This window comes from Seriola dumerili, unplaced genomic scaffold, assembly GCF_002260705.1.
Source record: "Seriola dumerili isolate Sdu_G_001 unplaced genomic scaffold, Sdu_1.0 BDQW01000138.1, whole genome shotgun sequence".
NCBI classification, from domain to species: Eukaryota; Metazoa; Chordata; class Actinopteri; order Carangiformes; family Carangidae; genus Seriola; species Seriola dumerili.
The window spans coordinates 10,584,443-10,603,435 of record NW_019174393.1 but is presented as its reverse complement, the minus strand read 5'-3'; the positions used below and the strand labels follow the sequence as shown (position 1 = coordinate 10,603,435).

The 18,993-nt window shown below is 41.7% G+C and overlaps 1 protein-coding gene across 1 annotated transcript in view; it reads left to right on the top strand.

Moving 5' to 3' along the window:
• LOC111224594 (neuronal cell adhesion molecule-like) overlaps positions 1-18,993 on the top strand; it is a 51,175-nt gene that overhangs the window by 24,419 nt on the left and 7,763 nt on the right. Inside the window, exons 3-23 of the mRNA XM_022749143.1 lie at positions 7,993-8,161; positions 8,696-8,713; positions 9,098-9,203; positions 9,801-9,994; positions 10,190-10,312; positions 10,764-10,934; positions 11,403-11,459; positions 12,497-12,608; positions 12,810-12,994; positions 13,700-13,831; positions 14,167-14,310; positions 14,432-14,543; positions 14,627-14,793; positions 14,941-15,088; positions 15,212-15,336; positions 15,733-15,762; positions 16,508-16,609; positions 16,848-17,045; positions 17,138-17,208; positions 17,381-17,606; positions 17,835-17,950. Coding sequence (XP_022604864.1) covers positions 8,053-8,161; positions 8,696-8,713; positions 9,098-9,203; positions 9,801-9,994; positions 10,190-10,312; positions 10,764-10,934; positions 11,403-11,459; positions 12,497-12,608; positions 12,810-12,994; positions 13,700-13,831; positions 14,167-14,310; positions 14,432-14,543; positions 14,627-14,793; positions 14,941-15,088; positions 15,212-15,336; positions 15,733-15,762; positions 16,508-16,609; positions 16,848-17,045; positions 17,138-17,208; positions 17,381-17,606; positions 17,835-17,950 — 2,646 coding nt within the window. The 5' untranslated portion in view covers positions 7,993-8,052. The remainder of the gene's footprint in view (positions 1-7,992; positions 8,162-8,695; positions 8,714-9,097; positions 9,204-9,800; positions 9,995-10,189; positions 10,313-10,763; positions 10,935-11,402; positions 11,460-12,496; positions 12,609-12,809; positions 12,995-13,699; positions 13,832-14,166; positions 14,311-14,431; positions 14,544-14,626; positions 14,794-14,940; positions 15,089-15,211; positions 15,337-15,732; positions 15,763-16,507; positions 16,610-16,847; positions 17,046-17,137; positions 17,209-17,380; positions 17,607-17,834; positions 17,951-18,993) is intronic.

Sequence of the window (18,993 nt, the reverse complement as noted above, 5' to 3'; positions counted from 1 at the left end):
GCATTTCCCAGTCTCAAGTATTTGTTTGACACAAAATACACCCTGTACGACACCCTGCATAGCTTCACTTTAGCTTGAGAGCGTGTGCTTTACCGCCGTCCCTCATATAAAACGTCTCTCCTTACCTTCCAAGGGAACGAACCGCGCAACAGTATCCATCTATTGTCTGCACCCTAAATGTTGCTTTAGTAAATAATACTTAACCCTGTAAAAAGATATGTAACGTGCATGAATAGCGCCCCATCTCTTAAAGCGGATTAGCCAGGCAGCGCCGCCTCGTTTTCCTTCCAGATCAAAAAAGTGCTTTGGCCCAAAGAAGTGGGGCCATTTTCTCACCTTACAATGGGCTTTGTTGATGGCAGACTTGGCCGCCTGACGCAGGTTCGTCAAGGAGGGAGAGAGGAAGAGAGATGGGGGGGCGACGAGACGGAGCCAGTAAAGTTATCAAATGGACAGACACATTGACAAAGACTAAGTAGAGGTTGGGGCGTTCTGTTTCAGGGTCAGCAGCTTCCTACAGAGGACTGTTACATTAAAACAGTGTTTTAAAAATGAAAAACAATCTCCGTAAACACATATCACATGACCATTCACGTACACTGGGCGTGCGTGTTGCCAGTGTAAACAGGAAACGGATCGTCTGCTCTGCAGTTGGTCAGTTGCGAGGAACAGCAAAGGAAGTTGCAGCGTTTTAAAATGCAGAATTTCACTGCACAACAGCTGCTAGCAAAGAAAACAGGGTCAGCAATACTTGAGTGAGTCGCTATTCATGTTGCATTCATCACTGGTAGTCTTGACTGATAAGACCCAAACCAGCGGAGCGAATGTGGGTGTCTGTTTGCAAGGGCCCTTTTTTTGGGGGGGGGGGGGGGTTCCAAAGGTCTCCTGCGTCTTCCAGTGTGAAAAAGCAACCCCAGAGTTTTCAAACTTAAACGAGGGCCAGCAGCATTTCTGAAATTCTCCGTTTTAGAGGCTTGAAAACTCAGTAAAAAAAACAGCGTAGATACAGCAAAAGTGACGTTACGTAGTAGTGCGGCCGTAGTCTCCCGGTGCGATCTTCTTGGTATCCACTGGCAGTGCTTTACATTCCTTCTCTCTTTGTGTTCAGCTCCAAGCTCAGCTCGTGTCTGAGGATAAAGTCTCAGCTCTAATGAACTCACTGTGCGCTACCTCGCCCAGAACCAAACTACAGTCAAAGTTAGCAAACTAGCTGATGCAGAGAGTTGAGAATTTGGCAGCTAAAGAGCCAGATTGTATCATTGGTTTTCACAACAGTGTGAGATAGTTAGCTAGAAGTTCTAACCTCAGGTGTTTGTCATATGTGTCATATCAGCAGTGGTCTCTGTGTGTGGTCTGCACTCAGTGCTAACATGTATTTGTTTACATTTTCCTTCCCCACCATCTGCTCAGTTTCAGGGAGCTACCTGGTATCATTTCCGTTCAGAAAAGAAGCTCGAATGCGCCCCCCCCCCCGCAGCACAACAGCACATGTGTAAAGTGTGCTTTTCTAAAATGTCAGCGGTGGAGTGGTCGTTACGGTTACGTTCACATTTAGGCTGCAGTTCCTCTCCATGTGTTTGTGGGGACTCTCCAGGCTCAGAAGCTCCTATTCTAGTGACCTGGTTACTGCAGACGGTCAAATTGTTAGACGGCAACTGCAGACCAGTGTAGTCTGGGCAGATTCTTATGATTCATGTTGCTTTGAACGAGAAGATAACTGTCTGCAAATTCTATTATGCATAACTCATTGTGGCATCAGTGTTTTCATGTACAAAGAGTGATCAGTGTGTTTGTGTGTGTGTGTGCCGAGATGCAACAAAAAGCACACACTCTCCAGTCTAGTCTAGCTGAAAGCAGTGCAACTCAGTCTATTGTCTCCGAAATATCTCTGTCACCGTGATGTGATGTGACTGCAGATGACTGTTTTCATCCCTCCTCCCTAATTCTCTCCCTGCCTCCCCTTTGCCTCGTCCCTCATCCGTCTAGTCAGGCTGTCATCCCTCAGCATCTCTCAGTGTGACTGAAGGCTGTGGAGTGACCAACTTAGCACGTTGCTTCAGGGTTTGCGAAACTGAAGGGCAGGGGAGACTGTTAGGTTTGTGTCAGCGAACTTCACGTCATTCTTTGTGATTGTTGTTGGGAAACGCGAGATCTGGGTATAGTGGCCGCTTTTATCCGTGCAGAGCAAAAAATCCGGGGTTCAGTGTCTTGGTCAGACTCTCACGGAATTGCTCGTGACTAATCATATTTTCCAAAATGTCAAAAATCTATTCCTGTATTCTGTGATGAGACAGGATCCGGTGTTTGCGGTTTCAAATGAGAGAAAGCTGTGTGCATGAGATAAGTCACGGGAAGGTTGTTTAAATCGAAAGGAAACAGATAAAAGTATGTGGTTACATAGCAGTCCCTGTACAAAACGCCATATCTGTCAAATCCTTTCAAACAACTAACAGAAAGGCACACTCATGTCCAACAAAAGCTTCCTTTTAAAGCTCTGGTTTCTTTAAACACAGACACTGTCACACGTACAGCACAATGAAATATAAGTATTTCATGGTTTGACTCAGGTTCAATAGCCCCTCAATTGTTTAATGTTCATCTTCAGTCCACATGCACAAAGAGGGAATAGATCCAGGTAACAGGAAAGGTCAGTGTGTGGTGTGAACAGGCACACAAAGTGGTTTAACCCCTGAATTACATTTTTATAGGCCTGCACTTATATAATGGTAGTGTGCTGCAGTGTTCAGGCTTCCTGCGAGGAACTGTGGACTATCGATTCATCCATTAATGAAGACTCCTAGTATATCACTGCAAACTCACGTCAGACATCATCTGGGAGAATGTTATGAGTAAATGAAGGTTTGCATTGACTTCCTGAGGGCAGAGATGTAGGCTGGGCAAGCCATTACGATCCATTAACATGTCCTTTTAAAAAGATACACTGAACACCTTCCTGATCACTCTGCAAGAGATGAGTGTCAGCTACAGTAAATGCTCAAAATGTACCGTAACCTTGAAGACCTCATGGGCTCGGTTTAAGGATGATTTGCAAAACACAAAATGACTAAGTGAAATAGAAGAAGGGAGGCAGGAAGTGAAAGAAGGAGAAATACAGGGATATAGTTGTCGAGACGGAAAGGCAGGGCTGCAGGGCGACGCGTTGACCTCTGGGCTTTGACCCCTGAGTCAGTGAGAAGAAGGCAGAGGAGGATGAGAGATGTCCTGCCCACTAGCAAAAGTCATCCCACTCGTCTTCCTTTGAGTTCTCTTTGTCATCATCATCTTTCGGTTCTCGTCTGTGCCCTGCGAGAAAATGAGCAATGGGAAATTATTTCGTTCACATTGCGCTTTAGGATGAATGTCGGGCTGTGTGTGTGTGTGTGTAATTTGTGCTTCTGTGACACCCTTATTGCTGCCAGAGAAATGTCTTCCTGCCCACTGCACAGTACAGGCTCGTAGCATCGCTTTGAGCTACGGTAAATTCACTCAACAGGCTTCAAAAACACATTAACACTTTTTTATTTTTTTTTATTTTTTTTTTGACCGTGCTACAACAGGTACGAAAGAGTGTTTGTCCTCACTTAAAGGTTAAAGGTTCAGTGTTATGGTGTATGATCATGCAAATTTAAAAAGGTGCTGATGTATTTCCAACGCCAATGTCTGAACAATTTATGCCTCTTAACACACTGACATTCTCGCTGTTGAAATATGGAGATGTTGACATTTGCACATGGCAGCTAATTTTATGTCCGTGTGTCTGTTTTCTGTTTGTGTCTGTGTGTTTCGTGCTGTGTTTTTAACCCCTTAATCCCCCCCTGCCTCTCTGGAGATGTGACCCAGGTCAGACATTAAAACCGAGACACAGGATAAGAACAGATGACAGAGTTGCATGCTGGGGGATTTTTTTTTTTTTTTTACGTTAATATATCAAATATGGTGTTAAATAGTTTGTTAAATTCCCTTATTTTCTTTTTTGGTGAAGAGTTAGATTAGATGGCTGAAACTTATCACAAAAATTGTAAACAGGGAAAGAGCGCTATAGTAGCCTGGCTAATTAAAAATGGCTGGCCAGTCCAAAAGTAACAAAATCAGCTGACCAGCCCATGAAAATCTCACCAATAAACATGTTTTATCTTGTTTGTTTAATCCATACAAAGCCCAGAGTGTAACAGTCTCAATTCTCCACCAGAAAACGAACAGACACATTCCCCAAAACTTTGAACTTTTGCTTTTAGGGTAATTTTACAAATCAGTGATTTAAATCACAATGTTTCCTTTAATAGGAACCATTTGAGGCGATGTCTCCTTTAAAGTAGCGCCTGACCACATTTAGGCTATCATATATTTGTCGCTAGATGACGTCATGCGCTAATATTTCCATATTTCCGAAAACCTTGAAATAAGTCAGCATCTTTGCACCTCGTCCTGAATTCAGTGGCTTTTTTTTTGGTGAGATGCCTGAAATAAGGCCTGTGGTGACATTTTCAGGTTTTATTCTACAACATAAAATCAGCCAGTAAATACCCCAGCTGTGATTTTTTTTTTTTAAGCTCTTACGAGTCTTAAAAAAGATGGTTGCTAATAAGTGTATAAATGAGACAGAGGTTGTTTGGGACATTAAATGTCATCATACCAAACATGAAAACAGATCAACTCAACAGTGCACCTTCATAACCGTGTTGTGTTCATACTCACGCTCTTGCTAAATTTCTAGGAAAGGTTTTTGTAGAAGACTGAAAACCGAATGACAAGGTGGAAGCTTAGTGGTGGTGACTAAGCAGTGTGACCGCGGTGTAGTTCGTTTATAGCCTAACATTAGCTTTTTACTTCTGGTAACTGTCTTTAGGCTTCAAAAAATCAAATATGTGGTGTTCATTTCTAAGGATTATCTTGCTGAACAAAATCTGTTCATCAAAGAGCTTCTTTTCTGCAATAATCCAAAAGCTAATTCTATGCAGAGGACTATATAGTGAGCACATCGGTAAATGGGAAAATAACATGGGCTGCGTTCAAACTTCATTGTAGGATTAAAGTTCTATTGATTCTGGTGCCTCTGCTGCTTTTCTTACTCTTTATACTCTTAATGACAATAATGTTAATGTGGTTACATTTTACAAACTCATCAAACAACCTTACATTTATGAAAGATTTGTGGTGTTGATTCCAAAATACTTCATTTCGTTTGGTGTCATGATTATCTTTTCAAGGCTCACTAGTGTTCTGTATTTGACAGTACAAGGAGAGCAGTATCCTCTGTTACTGACAGGGCGACAGGCCAATGCACTGGTGGTCAACACACTGTTCCATGTGGAAATTTTTCAATTTGTACAGAACATTACAAATCAAGTAGTGTGTATGTTGGCAGATATGTAATGAAAAGTGAGTGAACTTAAGTGTTTTATTGGCAGCATTTTTATAGGTTAGTCTTAATGTTCAATATGGTTGTCTTTTCCGGTGTTTTTACATACTATTATACTTACATTTGATAAATATTTATTGTTCAACTGTAAAATGGCATTTCTCAGACATGTCTGTGACAAAATACTTGTTAAAAAGTTTGACTGCATATTTTTCATCAGATTTTTATTATTTTCAATAATTATATAGGCCTAAAAAATTCTGTCAGTCAGGTTCTGTTTTTAAATCAGAAGACCAGTAAAGTAATTGATGCTGCATTTGAATTTTCACACGTCCCCTATCATCATCTTCCCTCCGGCTGTAGAATTCTTTTTTCCTTTCCTCCCCCATCCTCTGTACTTTCTTTGGATGTCTTCATTTTTAACCATTTGCACATTCTCTTCAACTTCCATCATTCATCTCCCGTTCTCTTTTAGTCACTCATTATGTTCTAGACAAAAGTCGCACTTATTCCCAACCAGGTGAATGGGCTTCACTGTCTGCGAGAAAATGGCCTGAGGTCCAGCAAGGCTTAATATGGCCACTGTCGCCATGGGGGAGGCTTTCTTTTTTTTGCTGCAGCAGCACAGAGCATTATAGTAATTAATCAGAAGATGGGCCATTACATTTGCATGATATCACATTGCCTTTTCCACAATGCGATTAGAAGATTTAGCATGCATGGCCTTCATCTAATGCATTCAGTTGTGTTGCTCTCTTCTCTCTCTCTCCCTCCGTCGTCTTCCTTCTCGATTAACTAATGAGAGTAATATCCAATAGGACGTGTCGGCGTAATTAGCTGTGTCCTGGGGTTGTATTAGCTCACACTCTGCCTAGCTCAGCTGGATAAAATCTGACACACTACTTTCTGAGTGTGTGTTCATTACCACACTCTCCCTATGTCATCAGACATGGATCTTCTCCAGCAGAGTAGAGACTGGCCTGTGTTTAGCAGTGAGCCTGATAATTTCACCTTCGAAATGCCTCTGAAGACTTCAACCTCCCGTGTATATGTAGACCTCTGTATGCGCACATGTGTGTGTGTGTGTCTACAATGTATGTGCAAAGATGCATGTGCGAGTCATGAATAATGAAGATGTCAGGATGGACTGAGCCATTCACCTGACAGCAGCACACTGCTCCACCTTGAATTCCATCTCAGGCTGCTGACAGGAGTTACTATCACCCTTTGGCGACTTTGAACCGTTCACATAACACCAGGGGAAAAATTTATTTTCTTGAATAAAATTAAACATTAATAGCGGTGCTTGAATCTTGCAAATATTTTAAGACTGTATATTATTAGATATTATGCCCATCTTCCTGAATTAGGCAGGCTAACATGTATATTATATTGTGCAGCAGACAGACATTAATCAAAACCAGCATATGCAAGGGAGGGTCTGAATGCCATTAGGTGCTGTGATATATTACCAATTTGCTAATAAATGAAAGCCTGCAAATGCACATGTGACAGAGGCTTATACACACTGAAAGACAGAGGACATAAAAGGGAAAAACAAAGACAGTCAGAATTTCCAGTTCCCCATGGTGCAGTTTACAAGAGCCCGTTAATGCCGACATGATTTTGTGCGTTTGACGGCTGTACGTATCAATCTGCGTCTCTTCGTTATGTTATGTTATGTTATGTTATGTTATGCTATAGCGCTTGTGGGTGTGCACTCATGTGTAACTCGATCCATATAACACACTGCACCGGCAAGAATGTTTTGGTCCCCCACCCCACCCCCCCACTGATGTGCGTTTGTGCGTGCACGTGCCAATCTGTGCGCAGGCTATATCTGCGGCGGAGCTGTAATTGTTCCGGCCGAGTGCACTCACATGCCATATGTTTACAGGCAGACACGTGGTGTCAGGCGGGACACCTCAGCGGTGCACACGGGATGTTCCAGTAAGCAGTGGGCCATCTTTGTCAATAACAATGCGAATGTGAACACAGCTAGCACCAAATATCTCCACAGAGACTTTCTAAACACGCGAGTGTGTGTCTTCTCTCAATCTAAGGTACAATGGATGTTGGCAGCTCCCACACATAAAAAGCCTAGTATTACAAAATGAAGTGTGCTTGAGTCTAAACTAATGCTTATGTGAAGCTGCTGTGTCTCTTTATATGTTCTCCAACACTCGAAGGTAAATAACGGGAGAGATGGACAGATAAGTGCACAGTGCATAGGTTGTTCAAATAAAGACTGAAATCAAGTTTGTTTTGACTTCTCCTCCTGCCAAAGTCTATACGTTGGCAGAATGACAGGCTATCTAACTGACAAGCCACTTGCAATGCTCTACTTAAACACCCTGCTTTGGATGTTGGACCCTGTGAATGTCAGTAAACTGCACAGAAAAAGGCAACAAAGTGAAGTTTCCATTGCAGTTCAGACTAAATATTTATATCTCTGTACCCTTGTCTGTCATTTTTATGGACTAATATTGTATACACATTGCACTTACACCACTTTTAACACCCTTGCAACTATGTATGTGTGTAAGAGTATACTTTACCAAAAATAACCTACATAGTAAAATGTTTTTTTGTTTTTTAATCATCTTTTCTACCACTCTGTTGTGTGGATCCAGACTTCTTCACCGTGTTGACCACCCGAACTGCTGTTGAACCTGGATAAGAAGGTTTTCACCATGACGCACCCATCCATGGACTGGAATAGGAAGTGGACGCCTGGCTTCGGAGCTGTGCTGTTCATACTCTTGAGTCGCATGACATCAGCGCTAGAGGTGCCTCTTGATCGTAAGTATCTTCCTTACCGATATCACGTTTATACATAGTAATATTGCAATACAGGAAAATAGTATTCCACTTCCATAAATTAAGGAAACTTTTCATGCTCTAATGGAAATTACATTCTGCAGAGCGTAATGAATTATAGCTTCTACGAGCCGCAAAAAGAGCTTTAGATGAGCTCCACTCGGCAGTTCTTGTAATTCATATTTGCATGTTTCAGCATGGAGTTGTGGTTTTCAGTTATGAAATGCAATTCAAATTTTGGAGGAACTCTTTTTCCCTTCGTATCACATATCCTGTGTGGAAATTGTAATATTTTCAGCTGCTTCTGTTGCATTTATTGCACCTGCCTCACAAAAACTGAAGCAAGTAGGAAAGCTTGTCCTTAACCAAACTTCAGGCAGGCTCAATCAAATGCTTAAAAGTACCTGAAAGCGCAACTATTTCACCTGAACCTGCTGTTTACTCCTTGCAAAAACTAACACCTTTCCTCACTATTCTACTACTACTGTGGTACGGCGTGTCATGGTGGACAAAAAGCTAAAGTACTGGAAGGATGTAAGTTGGCTCAAACACTGCTGTGACTTCTAGTGTGGAGTTTTTGCTCTTAAACTTAAATTGTCTTTGTGTGGGTTTGAGCAATGTTAGATGTGCATGCAGTTATTTTAGCACTGTTACCATGTAAAGTGGCTTGCTTGTCTTGGAGTGGTGCTCCATGGTAAGTTGTCTGTCTTCAGATTGGGGTGAGATAGCTATTGTGGCTTTATTGTTTGCAGAGAGAGTTTCCGCTCCAGACTTGATTGTCAGGTCGGACTGAATGTGAATGCTTGTTGCATGCTGCCTGCGCCTCCTCTGCTTGAATATTGAAGTTCCAGTCTGCAATGCTTACATTGCGCTGTTTGTGTGTGTGTCTCAACTGCGCTTCTACTCATGTATCTCCAGTGCCTCAACCCCCAACTATAACACTACAGTCCCCAAAGGATTACATCTTTGATCCGCGGGAGAACATCGTCATCCACTGTGAGGCCAAGGGGAAGCCAAATCCCAGGTGAGACAATCACTCCTCCCACTGCCACTGGGGCTTGTTTATCAGAACATGTGCAACAGGCAAGAAAAGTATGCAGGTATCCATCCCAGTTAAACACTGCGTTAGCATATTTCACTGGTTTCCTCTCTGGTTGACATAATATATGAGGCACAAATGCTCCTGAAATGTTATTGTAAAGATACAACCTGAGAGTTTCAGAAATCAAGAGCAAACTGATTTCCATTCAGTTTTATGGTTCCTCTCTGTGAAATTATAGACCTGTTCCTGAGGGCAACTTAACCTGGAGCAGTGCAGAAATATGGATCACCATAGCAACTGTTGTCATGGCGAGCAAATCGCTTGAGAGACACCTGGCAGAGTGAATTAGCCACAGTTTAGATTTTGCCAGCAGTCTCTGAATCAAATGAGTTACAATCAGCCAAACTCCCCACTATGAAAACAGTAATTCAAATCAATCTGCATAATGAAGCAGAATGCATGTTGATGATTTGAACACATGGGTTGTGCCATGTCATTTCCGCTCATGTATGATGTATGTTTCCTTGTTGCTGCTGGCCTGGAAAATAAAATGTTATTTATTGTTCTGCTTGATCCTAGCTTTTCATGGACGAGAAATGGAACCCACTTTGACGTCGAGAAAGACTCCAAAGTCCTGATGAAACCCGGTTCAGGAACTCTGGTCATTGACATCAGCGGGGAGAAGGCGGAGGCCTACGAGGGAACGTACCAGTGTACAGCTCACAATGAGCACGGCACCGCGGTTTCCAACAACATTGTCATCAGGCAGTCCAGTAAGACGCCTCCTTATACTCCATTCCATTTTTTTCCCCGTTTTTGTAAATTAAAACTGATCCTAATGGCTTCGGCACCAACTACAGTTTGATAAGTTATGTTTTACACTTTGTTCAAAACATTTAATGAAAATTTATATGATCTTAAGTTCTGGGAAGCCTTCAGAACCTTTGTTTGATGCTTGTGACTCGCAGGGTCCCCCTTGTGGTCGAAGGAAAGAAATGAAGCCATCACTGTGCAGATGGGGGTCTCCCTGGTGCTGCAGTGCCGACCCCCTGCCGGGCTACCCCCTCCTGTCATCTTCTGGATGGATAACAGTGAGTCGTTTGCATGTGTGCATATCTGCGCTCATTATACAAGGACATAAGGATTTAACATTCACAAACAAAAGGATTGTACATTTAAAATATGTATCCAGCATTCTATATCTATTCTATCTTTTTTGCTGCCTTTTTGAACATGACAGTGGATGATGATATAAATCATGAGGTATTTGGATAGATGTGATAAATAGGTGATAAATAGGTGTGGAAAATAGGTGTTTTTACCAACTCATTTACCAATGAAAAAGTAAAGATGTAGTACTTACACCAAGGTCTCACTGCAGTGAAGCTTTAGTGATGACCCTCACTTGTAAGTCACTTTGGATAAAAGCGTCTGCCAAATGAGTAAATGTAAACGTCCTTTTCTAGTAAAACTAAGTCCAGCAAGCTCATTACATTGATAAATTGTTCTTTTTTTAGCGTTTTAACACTCCGTGTCCTTCAGACTTTCAGAGGCTTCCGCTGGATCAGCGAGTGTCCCAGGCCCTGAACGGAGACTTGTACTTTTCAAACGTTCTCATAGAAGACACCAGGAGTGACTACATCTGCTATGCTCGCTTCCCCCACACACAGACCATCCAGCAGAAGCAGCCCATTTCAGTCACCGTGCTCAACAGTAAGTCAAGACACTGAACAGGCCTATATCAGTTGAAATAAACCATTGCTTTTTGATTATGGTTGCATGCATTTTCTAGATGTACTTTTTCCCCATGTTTGTGATACATTAGGATCTTGCGTTACTGTGTTGCTTGTGATACAGTTTGATATGTTACTCATGCAAAACTGTCTTAGATGAATTTTGGTTGCTGGTCTTCCTTTATTGTACATTTGCTGTGCATTAAAAAGCACATATAGCAATATTTGATTTTATAATGGCCGTATGTCAACTGTTAGAATGACATAACTGTATTTTATATTATGTTACACTACACAACGCTTTTGCTGCAATGCAAAATTATTCTGTACTTACACTGCACAGTCAAGTGCATTGGTTTAAACACATGGGGGAAAAGTCATTGTAAAATAAAGCATTGCCTGTTTATTTCCTAGTTTTGCATGCTTATGATTTTCTGTTATATTACAGTGGAAACAATGAATGAGACTCTGGCCGCTTTATACAATGTCACTGATTTCTTTAGTGGTGAGTGCTGCTGGTTTATTCCCATTCAGCCCCCCCCCAGTGTGAACCCAGCCCCATTTTTACTCCCTCGCATAACCGTACCCGACATACACACTCACCTTTAACTTGGTCTCAATCCCCTCCTCTGTGATTATATTAACATGTACTCTTCCATTAGGTGTCTCCCATTTTTATCTGATTAGTTTTATGTGGAGTTCATTCTAATGCAAATTAAAGGTTTAAGGGTAGAGTGTCAGTCAAACCATTGATTTTGATCAATACAAATAAAACTGAATTGACTGTGATGCATGATACAATATTTATTATAAGACAAAATCAACAGTATCTGTTTATTGCCTGTGTGTAGATAACATTATATCCTAACAAGCTCTGAACTACCTACTACCTTCAAAGCATGCAAACATTACATATCAGCTAAATGCATCTCCCCTGGAATCACAAATACACACACAAATTCAGACTGATTTCTGCTCCATCACTGGTTATCCAAGATGGCCACATGTAAACACAACACATTTGAACACGGCATTGCTCTTCTTCTACCTTCTAAAGTGGAAGAGGCTCATTTATCATATTAGTGACCTTTTTGGCAGAGTAATTAGAAGGAAATCTAGATCCTTCAACAAGGACCTTCTGAGGAATGTGCATACTGTATATATGTGTGTGGCTGGAGGGTTGCTTTCTGCCAAGATCCTCCCATGTTGCCATAGCAACAAACCCATGGCTACCCCTCTCAGGGAGATTCCTCTCGCTCGCTTATTCTGTCAGTGCTCGTACTGTATGAAATGAGGCAAAACAAAGATGTCTTCTTCTTGCATTGTGTTGGGTCATCATTCACTCATTTTCTATCCCTTCTATCCACTTTGGCAAATCACTTTTCATAGTGTATATTTGACTCTACCTCTGTCCTTCACGACAATGTGAATGGCTCCCTGAGCTTATAGTTTCACTTCCTATACTCCTCTTGGATAACTCAAACCTTCAAGTCTAATGTTGTCACCCGGTTCTGATTTAGTCTTGTGTTCTCGTATGTTCAGACAGCCCAGAGGGGGAGCGTCGCCCTGGTTTCATGACACCTCAGGGCGCCACCAGCACCAAGATGGTTCTGAGAGGGGAGACTCTGGAGCTGGAATGCATTGCTGAGGGCTTGTAAGTTGGCATCTGGAGCGATTTTGCATCACAGTTTCTCTCATCTTTAGGGTTTGTGTTTACTTTATCAAATGTTAGTGATAAACAACGAAAAAAACCTGCGGGAAAAAATGTATTATACATGAATGTGCTTTAATACTAAAAATCAAAATGCAGAAATATCAAACAAACAGAACTGATTTGTAAGGGCTTCTATGATAGGCCTACGCCAGAGATCTCCTGGAAGAAGAATGGAAGTGAAATGCCAAGCAGCAGGATGTCCTTCCGTAACTTCAAGAAAACGTTGAAGATTTCGGATGTGAATGAAGCCGATGCGGGAGACTACCGCTGTACGGCCACAAACAGCCTGGGCACTGCAGACCATGTCATCAAGGTCACTGTCAAAGGTATGCAAATCAGTTCAGGTATTTTCTTTTTGCAATGCTTCTAAATGTACATAATTTTATGCATCACATGTTATTTAATACCGTTTTTTGTTCTTTTTGTCCTATTTAAAGTGCATTAATTTAAGTAGGGATGCACTCAGGTATTATTTTCATTCTCCACTCTCCAATTTGTGTCTCGATTCATCATTTTGTCAATAAAGTGTCAAAAAGTTTGTCTCAAATTACGATAAGTCCAAAGTGATGTCATCAAGTTGCATATTTTGTCTGACACAGCCCAAAACCTAAACATATTCAGTCTACCATCACATAGAAAAGCTGTGAATTCTCAAGCAAGAAAATGAAATTAAGGAATATTTGTCTTTTTTGGGTGAGGATTAGGGTTAGGGTTAGGGTTAGGGTTAGTTGAAAACCAGGGAATATAAAGATATTCATTCTTGGTTTGTTGGCAAAACAAAGTAATGCACTAAAAGCTTCTAGAGCTGTTGACCCAAGTGTTGATTCACAGTGAGATCGGTAGTACTAGTAACACTTTACGATTACAGGGAGTGATTAGGTGAAGTAAATCACCTTTATTTGTTTTAATCTTACAATTACATAGATGCAACCATTCATACCAAGTATATCGTGCAGGCCACGTAAAGTTTATTTTGTCATATTCTCTTAAGGATCTTGCTCTGTATCTTCTTTATTCTTGTTCATCCCCAGCGGCTCCTTTCTGGGTCAGTGCTCCCAGGAACCTGATCCTCGCTCCGAATGAGACTGGCATCCTGACTTGTCGAGTCAATGGAGAACCCAAACCGAAGATTAGCTGGTTTGTGAATGGAGTCCCCATAGAGAGTGAGTGAAAATGAGACCATGCTTTCAAAAATAGAATGTACTACATTACACACACACACACACACATACACACACACTTCTGTCTAAAGCACACAGCAGCAACGGAGTGTATAAATTAGATGTGGAGTGGCATTGGGAATTTAATTTTCAGTCCCAACCGTGTTTTTTCCTCCTTTTTGTTGTTTTTTTCCCTCTGCATGGTATTCTATAAAATACCTGCTGATTTCTACATAGACAGAACTCTTACAGTGCAGTTGAATTTACCAGAAACATGATGATTAGAGATGTTCTTTCTGTAATTTGATCAATATATTCCATCTCTGGTCCTGTGTTAGATGCTCCTGAGGACCACAGCCGCAAGGTGGAGGACGACACTGTGATTCTCAGCCACGTGCAGTCAGGATCCAGTGCTGTCTACCAGTGCCATGCATCCAATGAGTTTGGCTACGTGATGGCGAATGCTTTTGTCAATGTTCTTGGTGAGTTAAAACATGTGTAGATGGAAATGTATTAAACGTTTATGGTACGATTTGGATATGCAGGCTGTTGTGAGAGACATATTGAGTGCTGCTTTAGATCACATTTGGCTTCTCCACACAGCTGAACCACCAAGGGTGCTCACTCCACCCAACCGAGTGTACCAGGTCATCACCAACAACCCTGCACTACTTCACTGTTCCTCCTTTGGCTCTCCAATACCGACCATCACATGGTAAGATAACAGATTAGGTTGTCTGTGACATTGAATCCATTTTGTTGTCATTATGAAAAAAATGCGTTGTTGTTTCTGTGCAGGTTCAAAGACAGTCAGACCAGTATTAAGAATGGTGACCCATACGTGATCCATGAGAATGGTACACTGGAGATCAACGTGGCCCAGTCACTAAACAGCGGAAAGTACACCTGCATTGCCAGCAACAACCTGGGGATCAAGGAGAACCATGTCTTCCTGGAGGTTAAAGGTCAGATATGGCCCAATCATATTTCAGACAATGAGATTGATGGTTAAACTTTTAGCCTCATGGAATTGATATTTTAGGCCCCTACAGCCATTAAGTCACGTGGCCATCAAGCTGTACTCTGTATTGCCTTTCTCCTCCGTCCTCCAGAGCCCACCCGTATCCTGAGGCAGCCGGAGTACAAGATGGTGCAGAAAGGAATGAGCGCTGTGTTCGAGTGCAAAGTCAAACATGACCCTTCCCTTATTCCCACCATGACCTGGCTCAAAGACAGTGGAGAACTGCCAGATGACGAGAGGTACAAGACACCTTGAGATTGGCACTCACTTAATCTGATTAATTTGTTTAATCACTTCCTCCGCCTGTGGAAAGAACAGGATATAATTTAGGCAAAAAATCTCACATGTTGCACTGCTTTCAGGTTTGAGGTGGACACAGACAGTCTGACCATTAAAGATGTGACAAATGAAGATGAGGGCACCTACACCTGCATCATGAACACAACCCTGGACCAGGACTCAGCCAGCGCTATGCTGACTGTCGTCGGTATGTTCACATCCTAATGTGCATGAAAAGGGGTTCATGCACTCAGCATGTTGACAGGTTATTTTGAATTTAGAAGTCACAGAAGTGACTTTCAGGATCCAACCACGAGTTTATGTTTTTCTCCTCTTCAAAACAATTGAGTGAAGCATGGTAAATTACTGTATTGACAGTGGTTTTATGAACGCAAGAGAGAATAAACAAATGAGTCCTTGTGTCGTGTGTCCCGTTTCTATCAAAAACTTTATTCTGGTTGGTCATGAACTATAACTTCCGTTATATTCTAACAAAGAATCACATTACTATAGAAATGTTCCTGCTTTTCTGCCGTTTCTAAAATGTCTGTCCCTAACATCTAACCTTCTTCCTGCACTTTACTTTTGCTTCTCGCCGTCACAGAGGCAACTCCTACTCCGGCTATTGCCTACGGTAAACAAACAGTGTAGCATCTTGTGACTTTTCATTGTCTTCAGTCATCAGTTTCGTCTGCAAAACCTGTAGCCTCCATTTTGTCTCGACATTTATTTTATGTGGTTTGCTCTTGTTCTCTGTGTTACATATTGCATCATTGTATTTATTTAGCTTTGTTTAATGTAGAGGACGGTTTTAAAAGTTTAGTTTCACCATGCATGATCACGGCGCACCCACACAGGTGTTTTCACTTAACCTGCCTGATTGGCCTCAGCCCCAACCTGCGCAGAGGTCTAATCAACCACAAGTGACAACACCTGAGTTTCCTGATCAAACTCTTTTTTACAAACTTCCTCCTGTATATTACTGAATGAAGATAAAAGTAATATCTTTTTTTCCCCACAGAGTTCATACAACACTTCCAACGTTTTACTTTTCTGTCATGAAATATTAAAAAAGTTGTAAAAATAAACTAGCCCTGCTTTCAAGGCAGCATACCGTCTGCTTTTGGTTTGTTACATTGATTCTAATTTTAGATGCACTTTCATGAAAAAAGAAAAAAAGAAAAAAACTAATGTTAAATCCCTGACAACAAGAAGCCAATCTTAAGCTCAAAAGCTACAGTATGCTTCAAAGTCAATTACTCCTCATTTACTGCACAATGGTGTGTTTTTAATACTACTGCAAAAAGTGTCAGTAGCAGGTTCTAAATGAGAGCGTTTCAATTTTTTCGGTGTTCCTGAGCTCCTCGTTGTGTTTGCAGAACAACCCGACCCTCCGACCGACCTGGAGCTGACTGACCAGACGGACAGGAGCGTTCAGCTCACCTGGATCCCTGGAGATGAACACAACAGTCCCACGCAGAGTATGACGTGTTCATCTTTGCTGCTTAGTTGTTAATTCAAAGTACACTCCATTTGTCCACTGCCAAACTCAAAACGAGACACTGCACAGTCAGTATCAACAAGAACAAATAAATGAATCTCCATGGTAGCTGGCGCAATGAACCACCATGGCTAGATATACACAGAATTAAATACACTGACTTAACCCACAGAAATTATCTGGGTTTTTTTTTTTTAATTTTTAATTATCTTCCCCAGGTTTTTTAATCCAATATGAGGATCTGCTCCACATGCCAGGAATCTGGATCAACCTGACAGAAGTTGTCGGCACCAGCACCACAGCACAGTTAAACCTCTCCCCATACGTCTACTACTCTTTCCGAGTGCTGGCTCAGAATCGCGTGGGCTACAGCCAGCCCAGCCAGCCCTCGCGCCAATACAGGACCAACCCCGCAGGTAGTGAACACAGTCATCTCCCAGAAAATATAATCATGTAGAGTTATGTTGAAAAAGGTATTCAGAGATTAAGCCTTCATTCCCCCCCCCAGCTCCTGATGAAAATCCATCAGATGTTCATGGAGAAGGAACTGAGCCTGACAACTTGGTCATCTACTGGACAGTAAGCTCTCTTTGAATGGCTTGATTTCTGGTTGCTGTGGGTTGACTGGGAACATAAGTCCTAAGAAGACACCGTTTTGGAGTATTTTCATTCACTGTGTCTGAATTTCCACTGTTTCGTTGTTGTTCATTATTTTTCAGCAACAGACTAATTGAAATTACTCTCTGTACAGCCACTGACAGGATTCCAGTCCAACGGGCCTGGTTTGGAGTACAAAGTGCAGTGGAGACAGAAGGACACGGACGAAGATTGGTCATCAGAGAACGTGGTCAACGCCACCCACTTCGTTGTGACTGGAACCCCCACCTTTGTGCCATTCGAAATTAAAGTTCAAGCTGTGAACAATTATGGCAGCGGACCAGACCCTGAAGTAGTGACTGGGTACTCTGGAGAAGACTGTGAGTGAACTGATGATAACACATCATTGGTCAAATTTAGTCAAAATAGGAATATGCTACAAGGTTAAATTCTGCATAAACATTATAGTCGGTTCAGTCAATATGTTGCCATTTTGTTTCTTCAACCAACATTTGAATCTGATCTTTTTAGTCTTCTTAACTTTATTAATGAGTGGTGTTTTGAAACTCGATGTTAACTAACTGCTTCTGTTTCTTAATGTTTCGCAGTGCCTTCGTCTGCTCCTGACAGTGTGCAGATCATGGTTCATAACAGTATGCTAGCAGAGGTACACTGGGAGCCTGTACCTCCCCCTTCAGTAAGGGGAAAACTACAGGGATACAAGGTATTGTTTGATAAAGGGTTATTGGTCTTTGTTGTTGTTGCTTTGTGTGAGTGACAAAACTCAATTGAAGAGCGCTGAACACACGTGGAAGCCTTTGCATTTTGTAGCATGCGCACCTACATGCTAAACAAGCCAGCAACACTTAAACTAAAGACTCTCCCCTCTCTTCAACCCCACATGGCCCCCATCAGTTTTTTTTTTTTTTACAGACTGCGTGAAAGCACAGTCTATATATCACACACCCCACAAAATGTCTGACTCGTCTATTATCCAATGAGGAGTAGACACATAGAGGCCAGCCTCTCAGGATGTCAAAATAAAAGCTCAAAGCACGAGGCTACAATACAAACTGTAAATGCAACCAACTATACACAGTCAAACAGTTCAAGCAAATCAAACTAACCAAAGAAAAACACAAATTTATCAGCTTAGATGAGTGAACACGCGAATTCCATTAAAAGGGAATACTTAGAAACAGGGAGTGGGGGAGTGGTTTATTTTGGCATTTCATTGTTGTAACTTCAGCTTCCTTAGAGGCTGGTCATCTATGTGTCTGCTCCTCATTGGATAATTGATAAAGAGGCAGTCATTTTCAGGTGTGTATATATGGGCAGTGTTTTCGCTCATTCTGTAAAATGTTTGCTGAGGGATGTGTGTGTGAGGGAGGGAGATGCAGAGTTTTCATGTCATTATTTAGAGATGGGTGGTCAAGGCTGTGTGAAGCCCACATTATGTTGGAAAAAGACTACAAGTTAAGCTGGGTGTACTTTACCAGCTCTCTTCTTTTCAGGCAATTCTGTACCTTTTTAAATACATCTAAGTCCGACTGAAGTTTCAAGTGCTGCACTCTGAAGTCAGTTAAATGGCAGCACGTATCAAATGGTATCACTTGACACACTGTAGGCAGATGTTAATGCAAAAAGCAGAAAAATAATTGGAAAGAGGAAAAATAAACTAAGTTTGACCCCCAGCTGTAGCCCCATTGTGAAAGATGCATTTTCACCATTTACCTTCAATATAAATGGCAATAACATTAAAAGAAT